This window comes from Ammospiza nelsoni, chromosome 10, assembly GCF_027579445.1.
Source record: "Ammospiza nelsoni isolate bAmmNel1 chromosome 10, bAmmNel1.pri, whole genome shotgun sequence".
Taxonomy (NCBI): Eukaryota; Metazoa; Chordata; class Aves; order Passeriformes; family Passerellidae; genus Ammospiza; species Ammospiza nelsoni.
In genome coordinates, this window is record NC_080642.1 from 10,836,071 (window position 1) to 10,860,289 (window position 24,219).

At 51.1% G+C, this 24,219-nt stretch overlaps 2 protein-coding genes across 2 annotated transcripts in view; one reads left to right on the forward strand and one right to left on the reverse strand.

Moving 5' to 3' along the window:
• The window catches only part of TP63 (tumor protein p63), a 67,132-nt gene extending 63,267 nt beyond the window's left edge, over positions 1-3,865 (forward strand). The window contains exon 12 of the mRNA XM_059479221.1: positions 815-3,865. Within this exon, the coding sequence (XP_059335204.1) occupies positions 815-1,111 (297 nt within the window). The 3' untranslated portion in view covers positions 1,112-3,865. The remainder of the gene's footprint in view (positions 1-814) is intronic.
• Positions 3,866-17,359: 13,494 nt separating this feature from the next.
• The window catches only part of P3H2 (prolyl 3-hydroxylase 2), a 64,899-nt gene continuing 58,039 nt past the window's right edge, over positions 17,360-24,219 (reverse strand). The window contains exons 9-15 of the mRNA XM_059479668.1: positions 23,316-23,443; positions 22,706-22,801; positions 22,463-22,613; positions 21,861-21,978; positions 21,643-21,718; positions 20,592-20,732; positions 17,360-19,536 (exon numbers count right to left, since the gene is read on the reverse strand). Of these exons, the coding sequence (XP_059335651.1) occupies positions 19,444-19,536; positions 20,592-20,732; positions 21,643-21,718; positions 21,861-21,978; positions 22,463-22,613; positions 22,706-22,801; positions 23,316-23,443 (803 nt within the window). The 3' untranslated portion in view covers positions 17,360-19,443. The remainder of the gene's footprint in view (positions 19,537-20,591; positions 20,733-21,642; positions 21,719-21,860; positions 21,979-22,462; positions 22,614-22,705; positions 22,802-23,315; positions 23,444-24,219) is intronic.

Consider the following 24,219-nt stretch of genomic DNA (forward strand, 5'->3'; position numbering starts at 1 on the left):
GTTTTCACTTTTTTACTCTTGCATGGCTTTTGCTGCAGGGTTGCTGCTTCCTCTCCGGGGCCATTGCTCTCTTCTGAGCTGGCTGTCCCATTATTTTTCCCCAAGACTTTGGGAGACTGTGGTGCTGTTGCTCCCTAGCATGGGCTGCCTTCCTTTTGTTGCTGCTCTAATTAGAAAAACTGACCCAAATTAACTGAAGTTGGTGGCTAATTTTTTCAGAAGCTAATACTGTGTATCCCAGAGTTTAGATAATGCAACTCTCATGTTTTGCACCAGAAATGATGGGGCCTCAAAGTACAGGTTTTCTAAGGCTATGTGTCTGTTACTAAATTTGGTTATGTTAAAGTAATTAAGACAGTTCCTATAGAGTCACACCCAGAGCTCTGGATACTGGAGCTCAGCCTTGGGTTCTAAAATCCTTTTACAGGCTTTGTAATTAACATGGAAATTTTCAAGGCCATTGGCCTTCAGCAGCCCAGCATCCCCCACCACTGACAGCCAGCAGATCTACCTGAGGTTGTCTTGGAGGCCTTGCAGTCCAGTTAAGCTTCTAGCTGTAGGTCACCACGTCTTATGCATGAACAAGTGTCTTGTGGTACTTAAAAATAGACTTTTGTGCCTTCAAAACAGGCTGTTGCTGCCTTGTGGCCACAAATGCCTACTTCCAGGAGTAGTGGTTTGTCTTCTGCTGCGCATCGTGCCCACCTGGGTTTTAGCAGCTGTGGTGGCTCTTGGTGGCACAGAGGCTGTGTTCGTTCCTGGAGCCCAGCTTGCCCTGGGACCCCTCTGCTAAGCCCTGCTCTTTGCCTTGCAGGATCTGGTGAGCCTCAAGATCCCGGAGCAGTTCCGCCATGCCATCTGGAAGGGCATCCTGGACCACCGGCAGCTCCATGACTTCTCCTCCCCTCCCCACCTGCTGCGCACCCCCAGCGGCGCCTCCACGGTGAGCGTGGGCTCGAGCGAGACGCGCGGGGAGCGCGTCATCGACGCCGTGCGCTTCACGCTGCGCCAGACCATCTCCTTCCCACCCCGCGACGAGTGGAATGACTTCAACTTCGACATGGATGCCCGGCGCAACAAACAGCAACGCATCAAAGAGGAGGGGGAGTGAGAGCCTTGGGCCCCCCTCCACCCCGCCCACAAACTGCTCAGCCCTTCATTTGTCTTCCTTCTGCTTGGTACCGCACCCCTGGATGGAGGGCAGAGGAACCTTCTTGCTCACTCCTGCCAAGTCATGCCCTGGGTGCTGTCTAGGTCATGCTCCTGGACTGCAACCTCCACTCCAGCTCTTGCAAGGGGAAGAGCTGAGCAAAGGGGGAAGGTGGGTGGTATTTCCTTGACTGCCATTGACCTTCTTGAGAAGGCCAACTTGTTTTGTGTTTTCCTTTGGGGAGAGGGCTTCTTTTCTTGACTTTTGGATCCTCACACACCTTGTGGGTGCCCTGACCTGAAATATGCTTCTCTCACCCAGCTATCCCACTTTGTAAAGCAGGAAGGTTGAAATAAAATTCTAAAAAGCCTAAAAAAAAAAACCCAAAAACCCTGGGAAAAAAAACCACCAAGCACCCAAATGCACTGCAGCAATGAAACCAAATGCAAAAAACCCAAAGCAACCCAACCCTGAACTGACAGTCAATCTGAAAAATAAATGGGAATCAGTCTGCTGAACGCTGCACTTAAACAGCCTTTTCTCAAGAGCTGAGTGCTCTGTTCATGTGTAATATTCTCCAGCGGAGACGGCACATGCACTTTGCTGGGCAGGCCAGCGCTGACAGCACCTCCATCTGACTTTTGCCTTGTCCTTCACTTTCTCTGGAAAAACCAATCCAGCTGTGTTCCCCTCGTTTTGGGTATACGTTCATACATATGTCCTCGTTTGCCTCTTTCAGGCTTGAAAGTGTAAATAAAACTACTGGTCATGCCAATTGTCCCCACTGGATCTTGAACCGTATACTGTAATCCTGTACATACAACCATATGCCACGATACTACTGACATTTAAGCTATAAAATTAGGCTTTGCCACACATGCAGCCTGCCTAGTTTAGCATAAGGATTTTTTGCCCACCTAGCCTCCAGTTAAATGGAGGAGTGAGAGCTGCACGTCAGTTTGTAGGACTTTAGCTGCCCTAAACTCAGGCTACCTTTTGTTTGGACCGTGCTAGATTACTTGGGAGGAAGCCAGACTTGTCTATAGATGTATCTGTAAAAGGGATGGAACGGGTTGTGGTTGTTGCTATAGGTTAAGTGACAAACAACTACAAAAATAACCATAAGATGCCTTAAAACACGGATAATTTCTGGGAATTATGAGTGTTGTGTTTCTATGAGTGTTGTGATAGCAATAAGCCATGTTTACATGAGAAATTGATTTTTCTCTGTTTTTTTCCTTACTGGTTCTACCACAGTTGTGCTCTGAGGCATTTCTTCTGACTGCCAGTGGTCCTGTGGATGAATAACTGAACAACGTGTGTTTTCACATTTTTATTAGCCAAAGTACTGATACTTAAAGGTATATAACCTAAGCTGAGGAGCAAGGCTCTGCACAGCTGCTTTCAAGTTGGCTTGTTCTTTTTAACATAAGCCTGCCTTTTTTTTTTAATTTGGCTGGGGAAAGATGTAAAAAGCAGCTTAAATGACTTGTTATCCTATCTTACTACAGCTAAATATTCCTGACTCAATGCAGTGGCTGTTTGTGGGCCCTGCTTTGTTGCGAATTTCATGAGTACAATGTGGTTAGGGTGCCCTGTCTGTTGTGCCAGAAGTGTGTTGCATTCAAAGACTGCCTTTTGGTGGCTCTGCAAGCCTCTTGGTTAGCTATAAATGATAATGCCACATGGTTTATTGTCAAGTTTGTATATAAATATTTTTTGTATGTGTATTTTTTTTGTTTTCCTACAGTGCGTCATGATCAGTTTTATTTCTTTTTGGGCGACTGGGTCTGACAGAACCACAATTAAATGTTGTTGTTTGTTTTTCTGTTTTTTTAATTATTATTTTTATGCAGAAGGGGTTACAAATAATGTAACAAACAGCCAGTCACTGGATGAATAATTTGTATTTTTCATACTGAGATTACTGTGTTACTTTGCAGTTGAGGGGGGAGTGAGCACCTACTGAAAGCCTGTGGTATCATTTTATTTTGTAACACTTCAAAGAGCAGTGTCCTAGATTTCAAAGTATTTAACATGCTCAGTGTGAGAACTTACTATAGCTCTTTATTTTTTTTTATATGGTACAAAGCACGAGAGTCGTTCTGCTCAAACTTGATGCAATGATTAATTCAGCAGGGCAGTGTTAGTGTGAGGAAAGAGAGCAGATACTTTACAAATCCCTGGAGGTGAATTAGGCTGTGCTCTTCTCACCTCCAAGATTTTGCATCTCCATTGTGTAGTCCTTCTGAGCTGCTTCAGTATTGTACATACATTGATGCAAAAGACACTGTCATTTTAGGATCTAGGGAGCTTCTGACTATAAAGGTTAATGCAGTTAATGATGTGCCCGGAATCGGTACAAGATTTCAGTATCTGCTTTTCAACTCAGCCAGCGAGATGGAGCTTTTCTGCTGCATCACTAATGATTCAAATATATGCTGTGAAAACCTTTCTACTGTATGCCACTATGGATGCCACTTCTGTATAACTGGAATCTTTAAGTGAGTTTGAACTGCTGTAGCTTTTGCCCTCCCCTGTAGAGCTGTGATTTTGTTTTGTTTTGATGCATCAAAGTGTTATGGCTTAATGGAGCTGAGAATCTGCCAATGCTTGTAGCAATGACCATGTTACCTGCACCAAGGCCCTCTGTGTTTTTGAACACCTTGTTGTTGAAGTGAATGACAATAAAAGCCAGAACTGAAAATGATGCTGAATTCCCAAGCACCTTCTTTTCCTTCCTGTGCGTCTTCTTGGAAATATCCTCCTCTGAGCAGCTGGGACTTAGTGCCACCCTTGCCCATGGGTGCAGTTTTCTGTCCCCACAGACTCTATGTCCTGAGGGTGTGGTCCAAAGTGCCATCACACATTCATCTGCTGCCTTTCTGACAGATGCAGCAGGTCAGCCCCTAAGCCTCTTGCTGAACTGTGAGGTCTTCAGCCTTTGGCATGGCTCTTTTTTGACCTTTCATCAGATTTATGTGTTTTTTTTCTGAGCAGGGCACCAGTTAGTGCCCCACATTCCATGTCCTGCTGGAGGGAAGGTGTGCTTGGAACAGACAGGGTCAGTGCTGTCCTCTGATGTCCACACTTGGGAAATAGCCTTACACGAAAGGCTTTGTGCATCACCCTATGCATCCTAGCAAAGCCATTTCCTTCTCCTTTGCATCTCAATTTTTCTTTCAAGGATTTGAAGAAACAGGTCAGAGCTGATGGGATGGTTGTCCTGAAAGGGATGGGAGTGGAGTCCCCTCCATCTGCTGGGAGCTTCATTCTGTCCATGGACCACCACATTAACATCCCAGCTTCATTAGTGGTTTCTGACACGGGCCCCATGGCTGTCTTACAGTTTTTATGGGTTATGGTTGGGGGATGATGCTTAGGAATGGGGAGAGTCAAAAGAAAACCTGTCAAAGGTCCTAAAAGAAGAGGCTGCCCCAACCTCCCTTGGGAGCAGGTTTAATTGGGGTAGGGAATGCCTGCCTGAGTTCTTTGGTTCTGATTGCTGTTGCTTTTCCCTTTTTCCAAGTTACTAGAGAAGTAGTTGACTCCAGAGATCAATATCCAGTGGTAACAGAACCCATGTTGTACTCTGGCAGAATGAATGAATGTGATATTAAAAATTAGTATGTTGGTCTCAAAAAAGAGAAGTGCTACTAGAACAGCTGTGAGAATTTGCTATTTCAGCTGATGGATGCTGCCTCTAGATGAGTGAATTGGATCACGTAAAACAAGATTTCAGTTTCCATTGAACAAGTAGGTTTCAAATATGGTTGTCATTTCTGACTGCTGTGGTCCACTGCTCAAGTAGGGAACCTCTACATTGCTTAGGTTACAGCAAGGCTTTCAGTGCTGAGGAATCCCAAGCTGCTTCTCTCCCTTTTGCCCTCCACCCATACCCATTGGAATTTTGGATATTGGGATGCTTTGTAGGCAAGCACAAAGTTTTCAGGGCAGGGATTCATGATGAGCTTCCAGCTGTGTTTTGCAAGCCTGGGTGGACCTCTGAAGACGTGCATGCCCTTCTCTGCTGTTAGTCCTAAGTGTGCTGAAGCTGGCAGTCCCCTGGAATGAAGCTTACCCAGACACAACAGAACTTGGCAAGTACCTGAGTGGAGCCTGTGGAGGGTGTCTTGCTCATCATGTTCTTCCTGTCCTGTGTGCCTTAGCAAACCCCCTTCCTGATGGCACAGCAGCTGCCTGTGCTGTGGGGGAAGGATTGCAGGACCTGCCTCCCACTCTGCCTCTTCCCAAGTTGTTTCTCCATGGGAAAACCATGTGGGCAGCCCAGCCCTGCACAGAGTCAGAGCTTGGGCTGTTTGCCCTTCTGATTCACTGGGCTGTGGAATGTGTACCTCGTGTGATTTGCTGGGTGGGGGGTGCTGGGGAGCCGTGGCAGGCCCTGCAGGGCTGCCCTGCCTGGCCCCTGTGGGCTGTGCCTGTGCCACGGAGATTTGGCAAACAGCTCTCTCTGCCTGCCAGGCTCCAGCTGGTGGTTTCTGGGTCCTGGGTTATTTTGCCTCCCTGTGACCCATGGCAGAAATGTCCTCCTGAGCACATAGCAGAAGGTGGAGGCTGGAGTTTTGGAGCCTCATTGTTGATATTTGGATACACTGGCCATGAAGGTCAAATAAACAGGAAGGAAGATAATCTTTATGCTCTGTTGGCAAGGACTGGCTGTGGCTTTCTCCCAGCTTGCTTCCCTAAGGTGAAGGAGCCAAAATTATATTCAGAGGTATACGATAGTTTTGCCCTGCTGCTGGGTGAGCGTTGCTATGGACTTCCTTGGCTCAAACTGGTCAAAGTCTTTTTTTGGGGGAGGGTTTGGAGGATTAAATGGTTTTGTAAAAATGCTTTTACTTCCTTGCAAACGCTCTTAGTGTCATATGTTTTATTCTTAGGAACATCAGCTCTGCCTTCATGAAATAAACCAGGTGCCTGGGGCCACAGGTGAGTATAGGAAAGACTTTGTGGGATTAGGGGCAGGAGATGCAGGAACTGGGGCAGGACCAGGGATCTGCAGCTACAGGTCCAGGGCATGGATGAGCACCAAGAGGTAACACTGAGGGTGCTATACAGTGGCTGTGTACCTGTAGCATTGAAGCCAAGGCCTGAAGGGTTTGCTACACCTGAGGACATTGATTGTGCCCAGTGTGCTTCTGCCTTAGTCACTGCAGTCACAGCAGTGCTGTGCCCCACCCTGCTCGCACAGCCATATCCGTAAGAGGCCCATGAACCACTGGATTTTGATTTCAGTGCTCTAAGATTGTTTGGGAAGGGTCTCCATGGACCTTTCAGCTGATTTTCTCACCAGTGTTGCAGTGCCCTGCCCTTTGCCTTTGTGGCAATGTGGGCACAGCAGCCAGTGGCTTTTTGGCTGTGCCACTTCCCCGGATGATGGGGATACGTGCTGCAACAGGAGGTGTGTGCCTGCTGGCACGCTCAGCAATTACTCACCAGCAGCTGGGCTGATACCAACCATTACAGCATGCAAGGGAGATGCTTACATTGTCTCTCCCAACAGCCTAGGGTAGGAGATTAGGCTCTCTGCATCAGCAGTGGCAAGAAAGTCCCTGGGGAGCCATTCAGGGGATATTAGATTCCCACTCTGAATCATGCCCTGGAAGATGCAGTCTCATTATTGCCTGCATCAAGGCCAAGGGAAGACTAAGCTTGTTAGTTAATATTTAGCAGGGTGGCTCTATCCATACAATCAGCGTTGCTAAGTTCCAAAAGCTTGAGAGACACCATCATGGCACAGCAAAGAAACTGGTGTAGGGCTACGGGGAACAATGAAACAAATCAGCAGGCCTGGGTAAGAGATGGTGCTTTTCCTCTTCTGTTCAGCTGCCAGCAGTCTCAAAATTAGCGTCTCAGAGCAGACTAAAGCAAAAAAAAAAAAAAAAAAAAACCCAAAAAAACCCCAAAACAAAACAAACAAACAAAACAAAAACAAAAACCAACCCCCCCAAAAAACAAACAAACAAAAAAAAAAGGAGAGAGAGAAATCAAGAGAGAAGAGAAGAGAAATCCAAACATGTATTAAAAAAAAAATTGAGACAAAGTGAGAGCTGGCTGCCCAGAAGCTAGGGCTCTCCCGTGTCCCGTCTCCCGCCGCGTGGGTTCCATGTCGAGGGGATTTGCGGGGCAAAAAAATCACAAAAACGACGAAAAAGGGGGCAGAGCCCAGCGCGGTGCCGGGCAGGCAGTGCCCCCTGGCGGCCCCGCGCGGCCCCGCAGCCGCAGCCCGGGGTGCGGGCTTCGCTCCAGCCCCGCGGGAGCCGCGCGTCTCCCCCGGCCACCTCCGGCGCTCACAGCGTGGGCAGAGGTTTATAAACCCGCCTCTTCTCACCCCCTACACCCCACGTGGAAGGGCAGCAACTCCTGTTTGTTTATTCTACACGGGCGGAATAAGCGAGTGACTTGTTGGTGTTGCAAAACAAATCTTCCTGCGGCCACCTCTTGGGAAAGATGGTGCTCCCCTGCCCTTTGCCGTGCACACAGAGAATCCCCCAGTGTTGTGCCCATCCCAACCCACTCCAGCACAAATGGGAAATTCAGAAGATGAAGTCCAAAACCCACCACCTGCCAAAGCAGGAGAGATGACTCCTCTCACCCCAGGCAGTGAGCCTCTGCCCAGAGATGCCTTCAGAGCCAGGAGGCACATTGCAGACAGTAGCCCTGCATGGGTGCCCCGTGCTGCAGCTGTGCCGCAGCCACAGCCCCGGGCTCGCAGCACCGTGCGTGCCGTGCCCGAGGGCAGCAGGGGCGCTCCCCCTTCCCCTCACGCACACACACAGAGCTCGGCTGCAGGAGTGCTCTGCCAGAGCGATACATATCGCTTCTTCCAGCTGAGAAAACACCGGCGGGTGATTGCCCAGAGCGCACGCCGCAGCCAGGAACTCCCACAGCAGCACCTGGCTGCAGCTCCCACGCCACAGCCGGGCTGGGTGGGGAGCCCGGCACCGCGCCAGGCCAGGCCCGGCCCGGCTCCCGGCACTTCCCCAGGCCCGGCCCGGCTCCCGGCACTTCCCCAGGCCCGGCCCGGCCCGGCCCGGCTCCCCGGGCGCGCCTGTGCGGTTCCGGGCTGCTGCTGCCGGCGGCTCGCCCGGGGCTGCGAGCTGGCGGCGCCTCAGTTGGATGGTGCGTCTTTCAAAGCTCAGCCTGGCACCCTGCTCTGTGGCGGCCAAATGTGAGAAGAGCCCCCAGAGCTGGGCAGGCACCTGCTGCAGCTCGGGGCTGTGCCGTGGAGACGGTGTGCAGCTCCCAGAATAAAGCTGGGGAGCTGGAGAGGATGGCGCCCACCTTGGCTGGCAGGTGGGGAGCGGTGCTGTGCTGGCAGTCACGGGCAGTGCTTGTGTGGGGCCGTGTCTCTGCTCGGCAGCAAGGCACCGCCACTGCTCAGCCCTGCCTCGGGCTCCAGGTCCCCGTTTTCCTGGCTGGGGTTGCCACAATGTTCAAGGAGCCTGGAAAGAAGTACTCATTTGCACTAAAAGGTGTGAGAGGGCTGCTCAGCTCTCAGGTGTGGACAGGCGTTTTTCAGGCACTGCTGTTCAGGTGTTTAGCATTTGGCCCAACCATATCCAGGCTTTACCCTTTTCCCCATCAGCAGCACCAACGTGAAGCTGGGCAGAAGAAGGTTTGAAGGGGAAGATGTTGTGGTGGCCCCTTGGAAGGGATTTTCAGCTCTGTCCTAGAACAGTGAACTCTAGCAAAGTGTTTCCCAGTTTTTTAGGAGATTCTTTGATGTCTTCCAGTTTTTTCCTGAGATTCCTAAATGAAACCCCAGGAAATCTGCTGACTTCTTGTTTTCTTCCTGAGGTTGTTTTCATTTCTTGGCTGGTTCCTTTTTGTTTTTGTTTTGTTTTCCCAAATGTCTTTGTGAACCTCTGATTAATTCAGCTTCTGATTCCTTGGCAGTCGCCTCTGGAGACAACACTGAAGATTTCCACACATGTGATCCATCTTCTTCTTGACTGCATAGCCCTCAGTGCTGGAATTGGGTAAGAAATGTTACAACAGACCTTAGTACACCAGAGCAGGGGTGTTAGGAAATAAAATATTGCACAGTGCTGCATGAAAAACTCTTTGATTAATTAAAGGCGTGGGTGGCTAGACAATTGCATCAAATTATCCACTCACCGTGGCAGAATGTGAGATAAAGGCATTGATTTCTTATCCCAAGGACATGGTCAAGCGGCTCTTGCCAAGCCTTCAGAGAGCTGCTGGCCTGAAGGTGAACAGGAGTATTTCCATGGAGATGTTTTCCACAGAAACAGGAGGTAAGGGATCACCTCCACCATGCTGTGCTTAGAAGGTGCCACAATGCCCGTGTGTAAGGAGCCTGGCCCCAGAGCAGTGCCCAGTGCCCTCCCCTCAGGGCAGTATTTGCCCCCTAAAGGCTGATGCTGAGCAAATCACTGATGGAGGCCAGTCCTCCCTCTCTGGGAAGCCTCAAACCCACAACATCCTTTGAAAATCCTGATCAGGGCTTCCCTTAGCTGGAGGAGCAGCCTGTGGTGGCTTCTGCCTGCCATTGAGGGTGATTTGCTCTCCTTAGAGAAATGTTTTATTCCAACTTTAAGTGACTGGGTAGCAATACAATTGCCTCTATTATGGTTTATATTCTCGTTTTCCTGCTGCTTAATTAGTGTTTGAACAGGAGGAAGTCAGTTGTTTAGGAGCTATCAGCAGGCAGGATAGTGCTGTGCATCAGAGGTTTAGGGCTCACAGTTAAAAAGCAAGCACCAGAACCACACACAGACCTGATTTTGCACAACTCTAACAGCAGAGACTCAGCTTACCCCCAAGAAGAGATGTCTGAACGTGTTTCACCTGGCCCAGAACCTTATCATTTCACCCAGGGGTAAATGTGAGCAAGTAACCATTAGGCCAAGTACATTAGTCAGGCCATGGGCAGCAGCTGTCTCAGATGGTTTCAGCCTTGCCTCGGAGGTGAGGAAATTTGACATGGCTAAAAGCCCTGCCAGGGATGCCAGCAGCCACATGAAGATGGGCAGGTGAGGAGGTGAAGGCACCCTGGATCCTGCACAGGCAGTGACCAGCTGCTGTCTGAAAAGGCCCCAGGAACCAGTGAGCTGAATGAAATTGGAGTTTGTTTGTTTGCTGTTGTTTTTGCAGTAGTGCCCCCATGGCCAGGAAGCAGAACAGAGATGTTTCACAGGAGATGAAGCCCATCCAGAGAATCTAGCTGGAAAGAAACTGTAGCTGTGGAGTCTCACATCTCCATTTGAAGTGAGGTGATGCTGGGCCCAAGGAGAGCACAGATTAATCCTTGCATGCCTGCTTAGGCCAGGGCATCTGGAATAGCTTTGACAGTTGAGACAGGCAAATCAAACCCAGAGAGGCTGCAGAAAAGGATGCCCAAGACAGACATCTGTACTAATTCTGGCCAATTTCTTAAGCCTGATTTTCTTCCTATTCATGCTGCTGTAGCTGGCAGTGAGCATCCCCCCTGCAAGTGAGAGAAGAGCAATGCTGGCTGGGGTGGCCAGGCATGACAGGGAGAGAAAAGGTCAATGTGATGCTCCCAGAGCTGGCCTGTGTTCCCAGGCAGCACTCTGCCCTTTCCCCCCTTCTAGAAGGGTAGAACAGGATGATCCCTTTGGTGCATTTATCCCTGTTCATACTGAGTGTGCCTGCAAGGCAGAGCTGCCTTCAGACTACCATGGCCTGGCACATGGTGACTATTGGCTTGCAGAGCAACTGAAGGAGGAGAAAACAAAAAGTCCAGTTGGGTTTTCTCCAGAAGCTGTAGTATTTAGAAGGAATTAGCAGCAGCCATGTCATTTCTTGGGAAGGGTGGAAATGCTGGAAGGGAGATGAAGTTTGAAAGCAGCAGGGGAGAACCCAAGGAAGTGCCTGGGTGCAGCACACGGGTCTCCCCAGTCCTATGCAGTGCTCACAGTGGGAGCAAAATGGGACTGCAGCTCTTCCCCATAGCCTGGAGCACGGGCTATCCAGCAGGAGCTTCTGACCTGGAAATTTCCTTTTGCTGCTAGGCTCATCACAGGAGCAGGAGAGATGTTTGTTATCTTTGCCTGGTGGCGCCAGCAGTTGAGCAAGAGGAGTGGGAGGCTGGCTGCTGGTTCCTGTACCCGTGCCATCAGGAGCTCCCACCTCATCCCGCTGGGTGGGGGACTCAGGCTCGGTAGCATTCCCGGTACGGTGCATCTCCCCTTTTGTTTCAGTGTAATTAGTGTGAAAAGGGAGAAAGGATGTGGCACCTTGCACCTCAAGGGGAACTAAAGGCTCATTAGCAGGGTGCGGGAGGTGGCTGCAGGGGCAGCACCGCGGCAAACAGGGAGGGAGGGATGTGCACGGTGCCAGCTGAGCAGGGCAGGGTGTGTGCGCTCATCAGCCAGGATTTCTCACTCCCTGCAGCGCCTGGCTTTGGTGCAGGAACGTTTACTTTCCCCACAGCCTCTCAGGAGGCTCCAGAAGGGTGGGCAAGCCCAAGATGTCAGGAAAGCCTTGTGGCAGCATCTTGTGGGCTTGTGGCTGGCAGGGTGGATCTGGCAGGTTGCTGGGCACAGAAGAGCACAGCGCATCATTTGCTTGTGGCTGAACTTTTGGAAGATGCTTATGAACATCTGACTCTTCACAGCCATAAGCAAGATGGAAAAACCCTCCTGGGCTGCTCTGCTTGCAGAGATGCTATGAAAGCTCTGTGAGTCACTTGGAGAAGCCCAGGGTGCAGCCAGGCTCCAGAGAAAGTCCAGATGCACTTCATCCCATCCCTGAGAGTCACTGGAACACAGTTTGGTGTGGGGGTAGGTATTCTGAGAGTGTTTGCCCACAACACCTCAGGGTGTCAACCACACATGGCCCAGGGCTTTCCCTGGGCACTTCAGGGACAGACCCCTTCCCTGCAGCTGTGCAAAATGAGAGCAGTGATCACGCCACTGCTGCTGAGGAGTCCACGGCCTGCCCCATCCTCTCCCAGGGCCATGGGCTGACTTCATTTTTCCTCTGACCCGCTGGCCAGAGGAAAGCAGGAGGGGCTCACAGGACAGCCTTTTCCAGTGTGCTTGGTGGGGAGAAAAATGCTGTGGGAGGTGGCTGAGAGCTCTCCCCACCTAGACAGGGAGGCCATCCACCCACACCCAGTTCTTCTGCTTGAAGGAGCCCGGCTGTGCTGTAGGCAGGTAACTGTCACAGAGTAGATAGACGTGAAACTACTCAGCTTCTTCTGCCTCACCCAGGGCCAGAAGGGTTTTTTGAAAACAAAAATAAAAGGGAAAATACAGTCTCCACCCTTCCACCCATTTTGGTTGGCAAATCAAATAAAACAATCTCAAAGTTGGCACCACAGGAGCAGTGAGTGCCAGCTCTCAGCCTCTCACATGAGGTGATGAAATGAAAGGAGATGAACAAACAACCCCCAGGTGCCTGGGGGCTGCAAACTGGTTTTAAGATGCTGGTGGGTTGTTTTTTCCTGTGTGGTGGTGGGAGCAGCTCCCCACAATCACCACATGACTGGGAAACTGCCCCCTGTAGCAACTTGGTCACCCCTGGGCTGTGGGCAGATGTTGATTTGGCTCAATGAAAAGGGCTGAGTGAGAAATGCATGTCACCACAGATGGTTTCCATGGACATCCTGGCTTGGGGCAATGCAGCCTGTGACAACATGGTGAAGGGGACATCAGGCTCAGCCATCACCTCAGGTATGCCCAGTGGTGGCAGGGAGCCCTGCAAGGATAAGCTGGGTGCCAAGGTGCTCCACAGGAGCTGGAGCTTCTGCCCTGGATGGATACACTTGGCCCACACCTGTTTGGTTGCTGTAACTAATACGAGTCTTTAAAATACAGGTGGGGGGTTTCAGTGGTTTTACAGACAAAATTTCCCTCTTTAGGGCTATGCACACTCAGAGGTGGCTCTGGGTTTGCCATGAACAGACCTTGTCATGGCGCTATGAAGATTTTTTCAAAATTGGTCAAGGGATCCACATTCTCCTCTCTGGGGGTGGGAATGATAAGACAACTTCTCCACCTCTGCTACAGTCCAGTCACAGCACTGTGAGCAGCTGGGAGAGGCTCTGCAGGGCAGTCACACTTCATCACAGCTTCTGCCACAATGCAGCCAAATCCAGCACTCATTCCTTGCGCTGGGGCTGCCCAAGGCACACTGGTGGCCAAGTGGTGGCCTCGTATCTCAGCAGTAAGGCAGGGACAAGTGTTTAACCTGATGCTGCCAGCTGACATCGGGTGCAGAAGCACTGCAAGGAGGGGATGTGACACTGGGATGTCCTGCCCTGGGATACCAGCACCACTCCTGGCACTGCCAGGATCAGGCTGGCCAGTCCCATGCAGCATTTTACCCCTGAGCTCAGGACGGTTGCAAGAAGGCCCTGTGTGGTGGAAGGGTGGTTTTCCCTGGTGATTTCCCCCCATGGCTCAGCTGCTGGGCTGGCATGCAGGGCCAGGCAGGAGGTGCTTATCAGCTCACCCCATCGGGGCAGCAGGCGAGGGTGCCCTGCCATCTCTGCTGCTAATCTCATTACAAATCAAGGAGGAGTAGAAGCTGAACTGAGCCCATATAAATTCCCCCTGCCCTGCCCTGCTCAACTTCAGGAAATACCTACTAGAATTGCCATTTCATTATGCAAACCATCCCTGGAAACAATCATTAGCTGACTTGTCCCTTTGCCAAGTGTGTCTGCTCACCAGCCTGCTCTGTTTGCCCACAGGGCCCCCAGAGTTCCTGCTCCCACCAGGGCTCCTACACACTGCAGGCTCCTGCACTTGTGCTGTGCCACCACAGCCCTGCATGCTGCTGCCTGGCCAGAGCTCAGCTGCACCCTCTCCCCTGAAATTCAGGGGTGCTTTCAACCAGAAACAAGGTGAGGGTGGCTGGGCAGCTCTCTGAGTCACCTGTTTAGCTTTCTCAAGTTCCTCAAGTGTGCTGCAGTTATTTTTGGTGGGGTTGGACGCTGGCCAGGTGGTTGGGACCTGCTGACATTTATGATTTTTCTTTTTCTGCATAACAAAAGTTTTGCTAAATGAGAAGGAAACAACCCAGTCCCAGCTTTCATCATGTGTTTAAAACAAGATAAAAGCAATTCTGGGCTGGCTGTGGTATCCTCTAGAGCTGTGGAGACAGCAGTTTCCACTGGCGGGATGGTCAGGTGCCCCACACATGCTGGGCTGCCGGAGGACACTGGGGAGCTCTGCTGCTCTCAGTGACATCAGGTCCATCTCAGTTGGACCTGTCCATGAGGACCCCCAGGTCCCAAGGGAAGGCAGGGCTGTGCTTGGGGCAAGCAGCACTGCAGGATCTCACTGTGCAAGGCTGCATTCCGTTGGTTCTGGTGCTCTCACTGACACCAAGGCAGCTCATCCGTTTGGGTGCTGATTTGGAAATGGAGTGGTAGGAGGGGAAGCACACATGTTTGGGGCCATCCACATGTGGGCAAGAGCACAGTGTCTTGGAACCTGGCCTGGGTCAAAGCCCAATGCACAGACAAGCAGGAACACCTCCCCCAGGAAAAGGTGGCTCTTACAGTGGGGTGTAGACATAAGGAGCAGTTGTGGAAACAAAAGACATACATACTTCTTTCCTCTTTTTATATAATTCTTCCCAAAGCAGGACTAGCCCATTTTTATCTCACTGCCAGCTGTTTTGTTCTTTTTTCCCCCAGGCTGGGCAAGGGCGTGGACAGGAGGAAACAACCTTTCTTTTTTTTTAATGACAGTTTTTCATGGGAAGATGTTCAGCTGCCTGTGAGTGCCCAGGCTCTGCCCAGGTGTAAGCAGGAAGGATGAGCAGGGCTCAGTGCAAACTCCATCTCCTTGCTTTGCCACTCTTTTCAGCTTCAGGCACTGAGGAGCTGCAATGCAAAGCTGACAAACCAGGGCAGGCTCTGCTCCCACCCATGGTCACAGCACCTCTATCTGTCTAGGGCCTGGGAAATAAAGAAGACATACAAAAAGACCAAACACACCATATTTTATAAGCTTGGAAATAATGGGGTTTAGTCATCATCCAGTGAAGCTGCTGGAGACAGACTGTCCACATGGCTCTAAGCCTCCACAAGAACATTGGCGAGGTTCAGTTGCTTTAAATTAATGCCTCAGAAAGTCTCTCAGGGTAATGCCTATGGAATTTCCAGGTTCCTTTAGGCTGTAGCCACTAGACATATTTCAGCCTTGATTATAGATGCAGAAATTTGTAAGTGGCCCCAAGTCTTATGTTCAGGTGAGGTTTCAGGGGTGAACTCTTGGCTGGAGAGAAGCTTTCAGCAGCCACTTGGACTAAGGCATTTACAGCCCAAGGGGGCTCAGCCTTAGGCTTTCTGCTGGCCTTTCTTGGAGGTTCTTTACTTACACGAGGTGTTTTCCATGCTCCTACCCTCTGCATGAGCATCAGGTGCTTGGCTGAGCTGTCATGACTCCTGTCAGCCACTGCTCCCCAAGCCTTGGTGCTTTTGCTGTCACTGGCTCTTCACACTCTGTTGCTGCATCCCTGACAGCAAAGTGCCATCTTGTCCTTAATAAAGGCATCATTTAATCTGCATTGTCCTGAAATATGATGGACTCCCCTTTGCTGAGACATGCCTGTGGCATAGAGCAGGCTCCCCCAGTGCCCCCCACAACCTGCAGCACCTTTGTGCAAGGGCTGAGTGAACTTGGCTTGGGCCCCCTTGGACATGAAAGAAAAACAAATCTCCTTGGGATTAAAGGTCCCCTGGCATGGATTAACAGCATGCAAGCTTCACTTTCCAAACCACATCCACACCCAAACACACACACAGAACCATCTGAGTTGTTGTTTTAAATACTTTTAAATTCCATTATGTTTCCTTTATGTGTAGGTTGTTTTTTTCCTCAAGGACTGTCATAAATCAACCCTGCTAATCCCACTCTACATTTATTATTATTATTATTATTATTACTAGGGAGAGCACAGCTGAGTGAACAAGGAACTAAGGCATGGTTCAAACACCTCCATGTCCAAAAGGCTCCTTTTGCTGATGATAGAACTGGGGAATGTACAACACCACATGGCCAACACCTAAATGGGTTGTGCTTCCCTTTGGTGGGCAAGCCTTGGGGCTGGCCTGGGAGCCATGAGGTGTGCTCTGAAATGCACATCAGTTTTGAGCTCAGTGCTGTGACTGCAGACACTGCCTTCCTGGGGAGCTACTTCATGATGGGGCTTTAGGAAACAGCAATTACCAGACTGGCAGGTCAGGAGAGGAGTAACAATGTGAACCTAAGTAGAAGGAAACAAAAATATAAGTACTCTAGGTTGTCCCTGGGGCATATTTGACCAAGGAGGCGTGTATACACTCAGTACTGTTGTCAGCTTTCTTTTAGCAGGGATGCAGGTGCCCTGCAGGCACTCTGGATGTGACCCTGACAGCTCTGGCAGATGCCAGGCCCTACCTCAAATCCAAGAGTTAAAATCACTTCTCAGTCCAAGCCATCTTGGTGGCAACCCATCTCACTTGGATACCACAGATGCAAAAACCTATGCAGTATTTCGGTGCATACCCCAAAGAGTTCTGCAACTTGCTCCTGTGAATCTACAGAGTGCCAATGAACTTGGCACCCCCTCTGCTGTTGCTGCAGAAATACAAATCCATTTCTGAGCTAGATTTTGCCAGAGCAAAGGGCTGGAAAAACAAACAGGAAAAGTGCCTTTGACTTACTGCATTCCCATTTCGTGGCTTCAGCATGGCCCAGGCTGCCAGCAGGTTTCACTGGCAGAGCAGCATGGTGAAAGGCGTGGCCCAGGCAGCCCAGAGTCTTCTCCTCCCTTCTTGGGGCCTGTTTGCAGTGAGTCCTGCAATGCTGCATCCTCCAAGGCTGCTCCTTGGCCCTGCAGCAGAGCTGTTTCACCAGGGCACCCTGTTTGACCCTGAACACCCAGCAGGGCACAGGGACTGTCCCTCCTGCTCACTGCCTGGAGCAGGTCCATGGCATGGAGTTACTGCACAGCTGATACACAGCAAGGCACAGGGACAGGCAGCCAAAAGCACACACACACACACACACACACACACACACACACAGAGTCCTCACTGCTCCAGCATGGAGAGGGGGCTGTGCTCTCAGGTGTAAGGCAGGGAACCCCAAAGGCACAGGTACCATCATGAGACAGAGCCCAGACTCCCCGGTCTCTCCTTCTATTTGACTGAAGAAACACAAAGACAGGCCCAGATGTGTTCAGTTTATTTTCCCTGGATTTAGACACAGCTCTGGCTAACCACCACAGGAACAAACAAACCATGACCTGTGCCAGCCCCTGCACCTCACCTTGCAGCAGAAGCAGCTGGTGGCACCCCTGGGAGGGCTGGGGCTGCACAGGGGCAGCTCTGCAGGATGCACCTGGGCAGTGGTGGTTGGGGGATGGCAGCACAGGCCCACATGGAAGGTGCAGCATTCAGAGTCAAGCTTTGGATGCAGCAGCATGGTGAACGTGGAGGGACCATGAAATGGGGGCCAGCTCTCCAAAGTGAACAGCTGCCCTTCCCTTCTTCTCCCCAGCTTGTCCTCTGGCTGTTTTGAAAAGAGGGATGGAGTTAAGCATTTACAGAAGAGGCACTTAAGCAGGGAAGGTTCTTCAAAGGCAGGAACCTTGGGCAGTTCTTTGGGGAGCCACCTTGATGAATCTTTTCAACAATCAATGAGGGAAAGGAGATAACAACAAAGGAATAAGCAATTCCCGGAGCCTTTTCCTCTGCAGATGCAGCATTGGATGAGATGCAGCAAATAACTCTTCCAGCATTTTCTGGGTGGTAATAGTTCCCTCTTCACAGTCTGGGCATTTATTTTTCCAGATGCAGTTTACCTCTATCTTGCCCAGGACCAGCTTTTGAGGAGGTCTCTACAGAAAGCCAATCCTTGTCTACAACCTTTGCAGTCAGTGACTGGATGGGAAGAGGGGGCTTCTGAGCCTGGGAGGTTTGAACAGGCAGAAGCTACAGAAGTAAAGAGAAAACACAATTCTCTGTGGCAGATTTTAAGTCCTGGGAATGCCAAAACTGGCAGAGGGGAGTAGAAAAGGACAGATGAAAGAGCCAATGCAGCAGGGAGCTGAGCAAAGCAGCTCAAGTATGTGAACTCCAGCAAAAGTCCCTGTAGTGTTTTCTGGATAGCAGCCTTGCAGTAATTTCAAGTGAAGATTATTGAAACCTGGCTTTTAGGAACTGTGTTCCAGCAGCAGAAGCAGCTCTTGCGTCAAAATAAAAGCTGCCCTTATGTCTGGGACAGAAATCCTGTGACCCAGTGCCTGTTCTGACTGAGATAGGGGCTTCTCTCATCCCACACACAGGACTAAATTTAATGGGGAGGAATTATTTACTAGCTCAGCAGCAGTTACCTGACTACTTGCTTTCACTGCAACATCCTCAGGCTGGGTCAGAACTCCTCTGAGCAAACAGATACTACCACACCATGAACATCTGCTGCCAGGATGGCAGCATGCAGCCAGGACATCCAGAGTGCAGAGCTACACCATGACCACCCAACACCATGGCACTGTAACTTCCTAAGCTGCTTTCCAGCAGGGACCCAGAAATTATGACTACAAACTCTGCGTTCTACCAGCAGCAGACTGGGCTGGAAACTCAAAGGATGCAGTGTGAAGCAGCATCCTTCAGTTCCCAGGCCATCAGCAAGAGAAGGGACTGAACATGAGTGACAGACCCTATTTCACTAGAGTCAGCTGCAAATCACATCCCTTCTCCCTGTGCACAGCTCATGGCCCTGCTCAGCAGCTCATTTCCAGAAGCTCTGCTCAGAATTAATGCCCAAACACCAGCTCCACATGCCTACAGAGAAATCTCCGTTTTGCTAGGACTTGGGTTTTCCTTTGTTTTTTTCCCCTAAAAGGCATATTTGAAATGGTGAGAGACAGTCATAACTCCAGTTCTGCTCCAGTTTCCCCCAGTAGGAAGCAGAGCAGGAAGACTTGTGCATTAGGACACCTGAGAGTTTTCTCTAGCAGATGCTAAAGATAAGCAGCTACTTTTGGTTAAAAAAAGAAAAAAAGGGTTCTCCAAGGGGGTAGAGTGGGCCTGAATGAGTCCTGAGAAGTGCTAGAGAAAAACAGGGAATGCTGGAAGCAGAGGCAGCCCCACCAGGAGGTGCTGGCATAGGGATGAGGGTTCCAGCAAAAGCTGTGCTAAACACAGAAGAGGCATTCCTGAAACTCCACCATCATATTAACCTATTAATTTATACAGCATCTCTGTACAAAAATAGAAGGGTTCTAATAAGATTAACAATATTAAATAAATATTTAATAGAAAAAGTCTTTGGCCGAGTTCATAGCTCATCCTTTGGGTTGATGTTCATTTCACTGGGTCCTAGATGTTCCTGGTCCAACATTGCAATCACTTCGTCTGCCTGGATTCGTTCCTGCAAGAGGGGAAGGGAAGAAATGGTAACACAGAGCTTCAGTGCCTGCTCCAGCTAATTCAGTGAGGCTCAGGCTGCTGGGAGGACACACAGCAAGGATTTTATCCCAGAACCAGCAGTGTGGGTGAGAGGATGGGGGAGAGCCTGGGACTCAAGCTGGGGATTTGCTGGGCAAAATTAATCAAACCCCTTTCCACCTCAATGCCTGATTCCCTCCTCCCTGCAGGGCTGCAGTGGTTGGGGCAGAGCTGATGTTCTGTGGTTCCCTGATCACACTTCACTAGCAGCCACTGCCACAGCACACCCTCCTCCTGTCCCCTCTGCTTGTTGATTTCCAGATCCTCAGGCAGGGCTGATCTCCCACCATACAGGCACTAAGCCTGGAGGAATTTCTGCTAATGCAAAAAACCTGAGAGACACTGATTTACATGTCTGAAAATAAGCTTTTCCCCAAACCTCACAGCCCACCTCCATCACAAGGCAGAGGAATGAGGGTTTTGCATTCTCCTTGCATTTAGTTTTGCTCGGTCTTGTATCTTTCATTTTTACAGAGCAGAATTGCTACCAAAGGGAGGCAGGGACCGGTACAGCAGCCTTTTAAAACAGAATGTGGAAGGTGCCTGGTGAAAAGCATCACGGCCCAGATCTTCCAAGGCATCTTGGGTGTCCAGAGCCATGGATTTCAAGTTGCTGAAGTGCTTATGGGAGGACTTAGCAGCAGGACTCACCCAGCACTCAGAGCTGTGGATGGCTTTGCAGGAGTTCCCCATCCATCAGGCTGCTGCCACTAGGTGTCAGAAATTGCCTTTCCACACCCCACTCAGCACTCCAGCCCAGCACTGCACCCCACGGGCCAAGGGCAATACGTGCCCAGGACCAGGACTGGCAGGAAAAACCTGCCCTGGGGCCACCAGCTCCTCTCATGAGAGTGCTGCTGTGGGGGCTGTAATGGGAGGAAAACAGATCTACTGGGACTAGAGAAAATAAGGTGGTCCTGGCTTCTGTGGGACGCTGGGTATGCCCCAACTCCCCTCACACAGGATGGAGGGACTCACCAGCTCTCTGTAGAGAGGGTCCAAGGTGAACCAGAGAGCCACAGCGCAGCGCTGGCCCTTGGTGACCGCCTTCACCCCGTGGGGGTTCTCGCCGCCCGACGAGAAGCTGATCATCCTCCCACACTTGGGCTTGATGGAGGCCTGCAGGGAAACAGCACAACAGGCTGGCAAGGGGCTGCACATGCTGGCCTGGCTGGGCTCACCACGCTCCAGGGCTTGGGACATTACTGGGCATCCCTCTGCTTCACCCCAGGACCTGGTGAGCTGCTTGGGGGGACATGCAGAGCTCTGGGCATGGCTGGCAAAATGTGTGGGGTAAATAGGGAGCTGTGAAGCTTGCTCCTGCAGTGCAGACATCGTGCAGAAAGGACACAATGGCATGGAGTCTCTGGAAAGCCTACAGGTGACCACCTAGAGCACAATGGGGCCATGGCAGGGAGGTCCAGGATAAGCCTGGCATGGCTGTCAAATACCTCTTTCTTTCTTCTCTTGGCAAGAGTCCACAAGAGTCCTGCAGGACTTTGGGAGGAGAACTGCCAACCAAACCAACCCTCAGGCACTTAAGTAGACACAATCTACCCTCCAGCTTCTCCAGAGACCCCAGCATAGTGCCCAGACCTCTGTCCAACCATAAAGTGGGTGCCCAGCTTCCTTAATGGCCCCGAACAGAGGTGAGGGCTCATGCCTGAGCCACATCCCTCTCAGGATCTGATATCCACCACTGTGACCCACTCTGGAACAAGAGCCCTTCATCTGTGTGGAGACACCACCTCATGTTTGACCACGAGATGGGGTGGCAGCTCAGCAATCCTCCAGGCCAGGGACAACTACCAGCCATCCCTCTGCCTGCACTGGGGGTGGGGAGAACCCCTAATCCACAGGTTTACTGCTTGGCATGGCCTCTAGGGAGGGAGCAGATGGTCTGTGCACCTCTGCAGCTGGATTTTGTATGGGCTGTTTGCAAGGTAGGAGCCACAGGCTGCCTGGGGAAGCCCAGAGCCCTGAGCATGGACTGATGAGGAACAGCTTTTGGCCCACAGCACCAACTCACTGTCACAGTTTTGGCGTCCATCTCGGTGAAAATGAACTCGCCACCTTCAAAATCTGCGTTCATGTACAGGAGGGCACTGGGGAAGGAAGTGGGAAACCCCAGTTAGGGGAGCACTGGGGAGGTCTCAAGGCTGACCCCCACCTCCTGGACAGATCCCACAGTGCTCCACGGTGGGGACAGCCAGAGGGAGAGAAGTTCCTAGGAAGATTCCTTCCTACCTGTAATCCCGAAAGGTGTAGGCAGGAGGTTCCTTCCAGCACTCGTTGGCTTCAGGGTCCAAGAGGCAATTGTCAGCATGGATGGGATGGCTCAGATCATTCCTGCGCTCCTGCTGGCCTAGGCAGGGCCATGTGGAGGAGGGGGGAAGGAGAAGGGATGGATGAGATGGGAATGCCATGCTCTGTGGGGTCCCATCATGGGGTGGGAGCCTACCCTGACCCCACTCCAGGTGGTGTTCACAGGTGAGAGGAGGAAAGGAATGGCTGGGGAGAAAAGGCAACATCTGAGGACTCAGATCTGCACAGCTCTGCCTTTTTCTGACTGCAGGGAAGTGAAATGGAGAGCTGGGGCTGAGGTGGAAAGGAGAAGGGACAGACAAGAGAAAAGGGAGGAGAAAATAGAAGAGTTGCGGATATGAAAACCAAGAGACATCCCAGAAATTATTTTTCTGAGGGACAGCAGTGTCCACTTTTTGCTGCTGTGGGATGCTGACTTTGCCCAGCCTTGGCCACCCATTTAAGCATTAAGCACAACAGAGCTGCTCTGAGCTCATGAAGCCCCCCTGGAGGGCTGAAGCCCTCCCAAGCTCCCTGCTCCTCACCAGAGAGGGCGGTGCGGCACACCAGGTGTGTGTAGGAGAAGTAGAGCGTGGAGTTGAGCTGGAAATAGGACTGGACGATCCTGCGAGCCTTCTCACTGATGTCATAGAACAGCCGGGCACTCTTCAGGGGGACACGGCCCTCGTAGCCATACTGGGCAAGGAGAGGGGCAGGGAGAGGTCAGTGTCATGTGCAGACTGGGAGGGAGGGCATGGGAGAAGAGGAAAAGGAGGAGGGAGCTGTACCTTGAGGGCTTTGAGGACAGTGGCTCCTTCAAATCTCTCATTCGGGGTGTGGGGGGAGGTTTTGCCCCTGTAACCATCTCCAGCCAACATGATCCCCTGGAAAACAGGAATACAGATGAGGGGTGAACTGGTGTGTCAGGAGAGAGGGATCTGCAATGGAAGCACATGGCACCCTCTTCCCCAAATCCTCCAGGGCTGCATTCACTGGGCCAGGTGAGTTGGGGTGGAAAGGTGCTGCAGCTCTCTGTGAGCACAGATGCAGGATATCAACCACCACCTCCCAACTGGGGATGTTCAGCCACCCTCAGTGCCTTGCCAAGCTCAGTTAATGGTGAATGAGAAGGCTCACCCAGACTTGTGGATGAGCATCCTTTGGGTTATTATAACATGGGGAAGGAGCTCTTTCTGCACAGGCTGTGTCCTGCAGCCCAGGACGGAGCAGCAGCTCCCATGCTGCAGTTATGGGTGTGCACTGGGGACAAGCATCCACCTGCTCTCCACAGGCACCCTGCCATCAGCTGTAACACTCAGCAAGGCATGAGTCCATGGTCTCCAGGGGCTGATCACACATTCAGGTGTCACACTGAGCCCAGGGACATTGCCCACTCACACTGGCCACCCTGTGCAGCTCCCGGCACTGCTCCTCCGAGATGACGTTATCCAGCAGCACTCGCTGGGTGCCATTCAGCTGCTGAGAGTTGTAGACAAACTTCACATCGCTGTAGAGAAGAGGGCCCCCTGAGGAGAGACACAAAACCATCCTGCTGAACATGCCCTGGCCTTGTGGACATCTTGTACAGAGCCTGGAGGCCAGCTGAAGTCACCCAGGTGTGCTGACAGGCAAAGAGCTCCGCAGCAGAGAACAGAGTGTTATTGTAAATCAAAGGTGACTCTGACGAAGGGGAGAGAAAATGATGATGCATCTGACTCCATCATCAGAAAGCTAATTAATTACTTTATTATACTACACTATATACATTTCATCTAAACTGAATCTGCCGTGCACTCACCCTTGCTCACAACAGCACAGAACAGCACTCCTCTCTCATTCTCCCATGACTGTCCCGTGACAGTCTGACACACATACACCTAGCCCTGATAGGCCAAGGGAACAAAACATGCTCACTTTGGGTAAATAATCTCCATATTGCATTCTACTTTAGCTCAACACAGGCATACCAAGCGAGATAAGAATTGTGTTTTCCTTCTTCTCTGCTCGTCTCACAGCTTCTCTCTTTTCAGAGGGCATGTGATTACTACAGAGTGTGGCCTCCCATCAGTCACAAAAGAAACAGAAGCAATGGGCACACAAGAAGATGAAATCAATTTGATATAGGAGCATCAGCATTTTCTACCTTCTCAACAGCTACCTTGCAAATGCAGGGGCCACAGCCTGGAAACACCAAGCCCTAGTGGGACAGAGGGAGAGACAGGGACAGTGGCTAATGGCTCTCCAGCCCAGCTGTCAACGCCCAAGTAGATTCCCACTGCATTTTGTGCTGTGTGGATGCTGC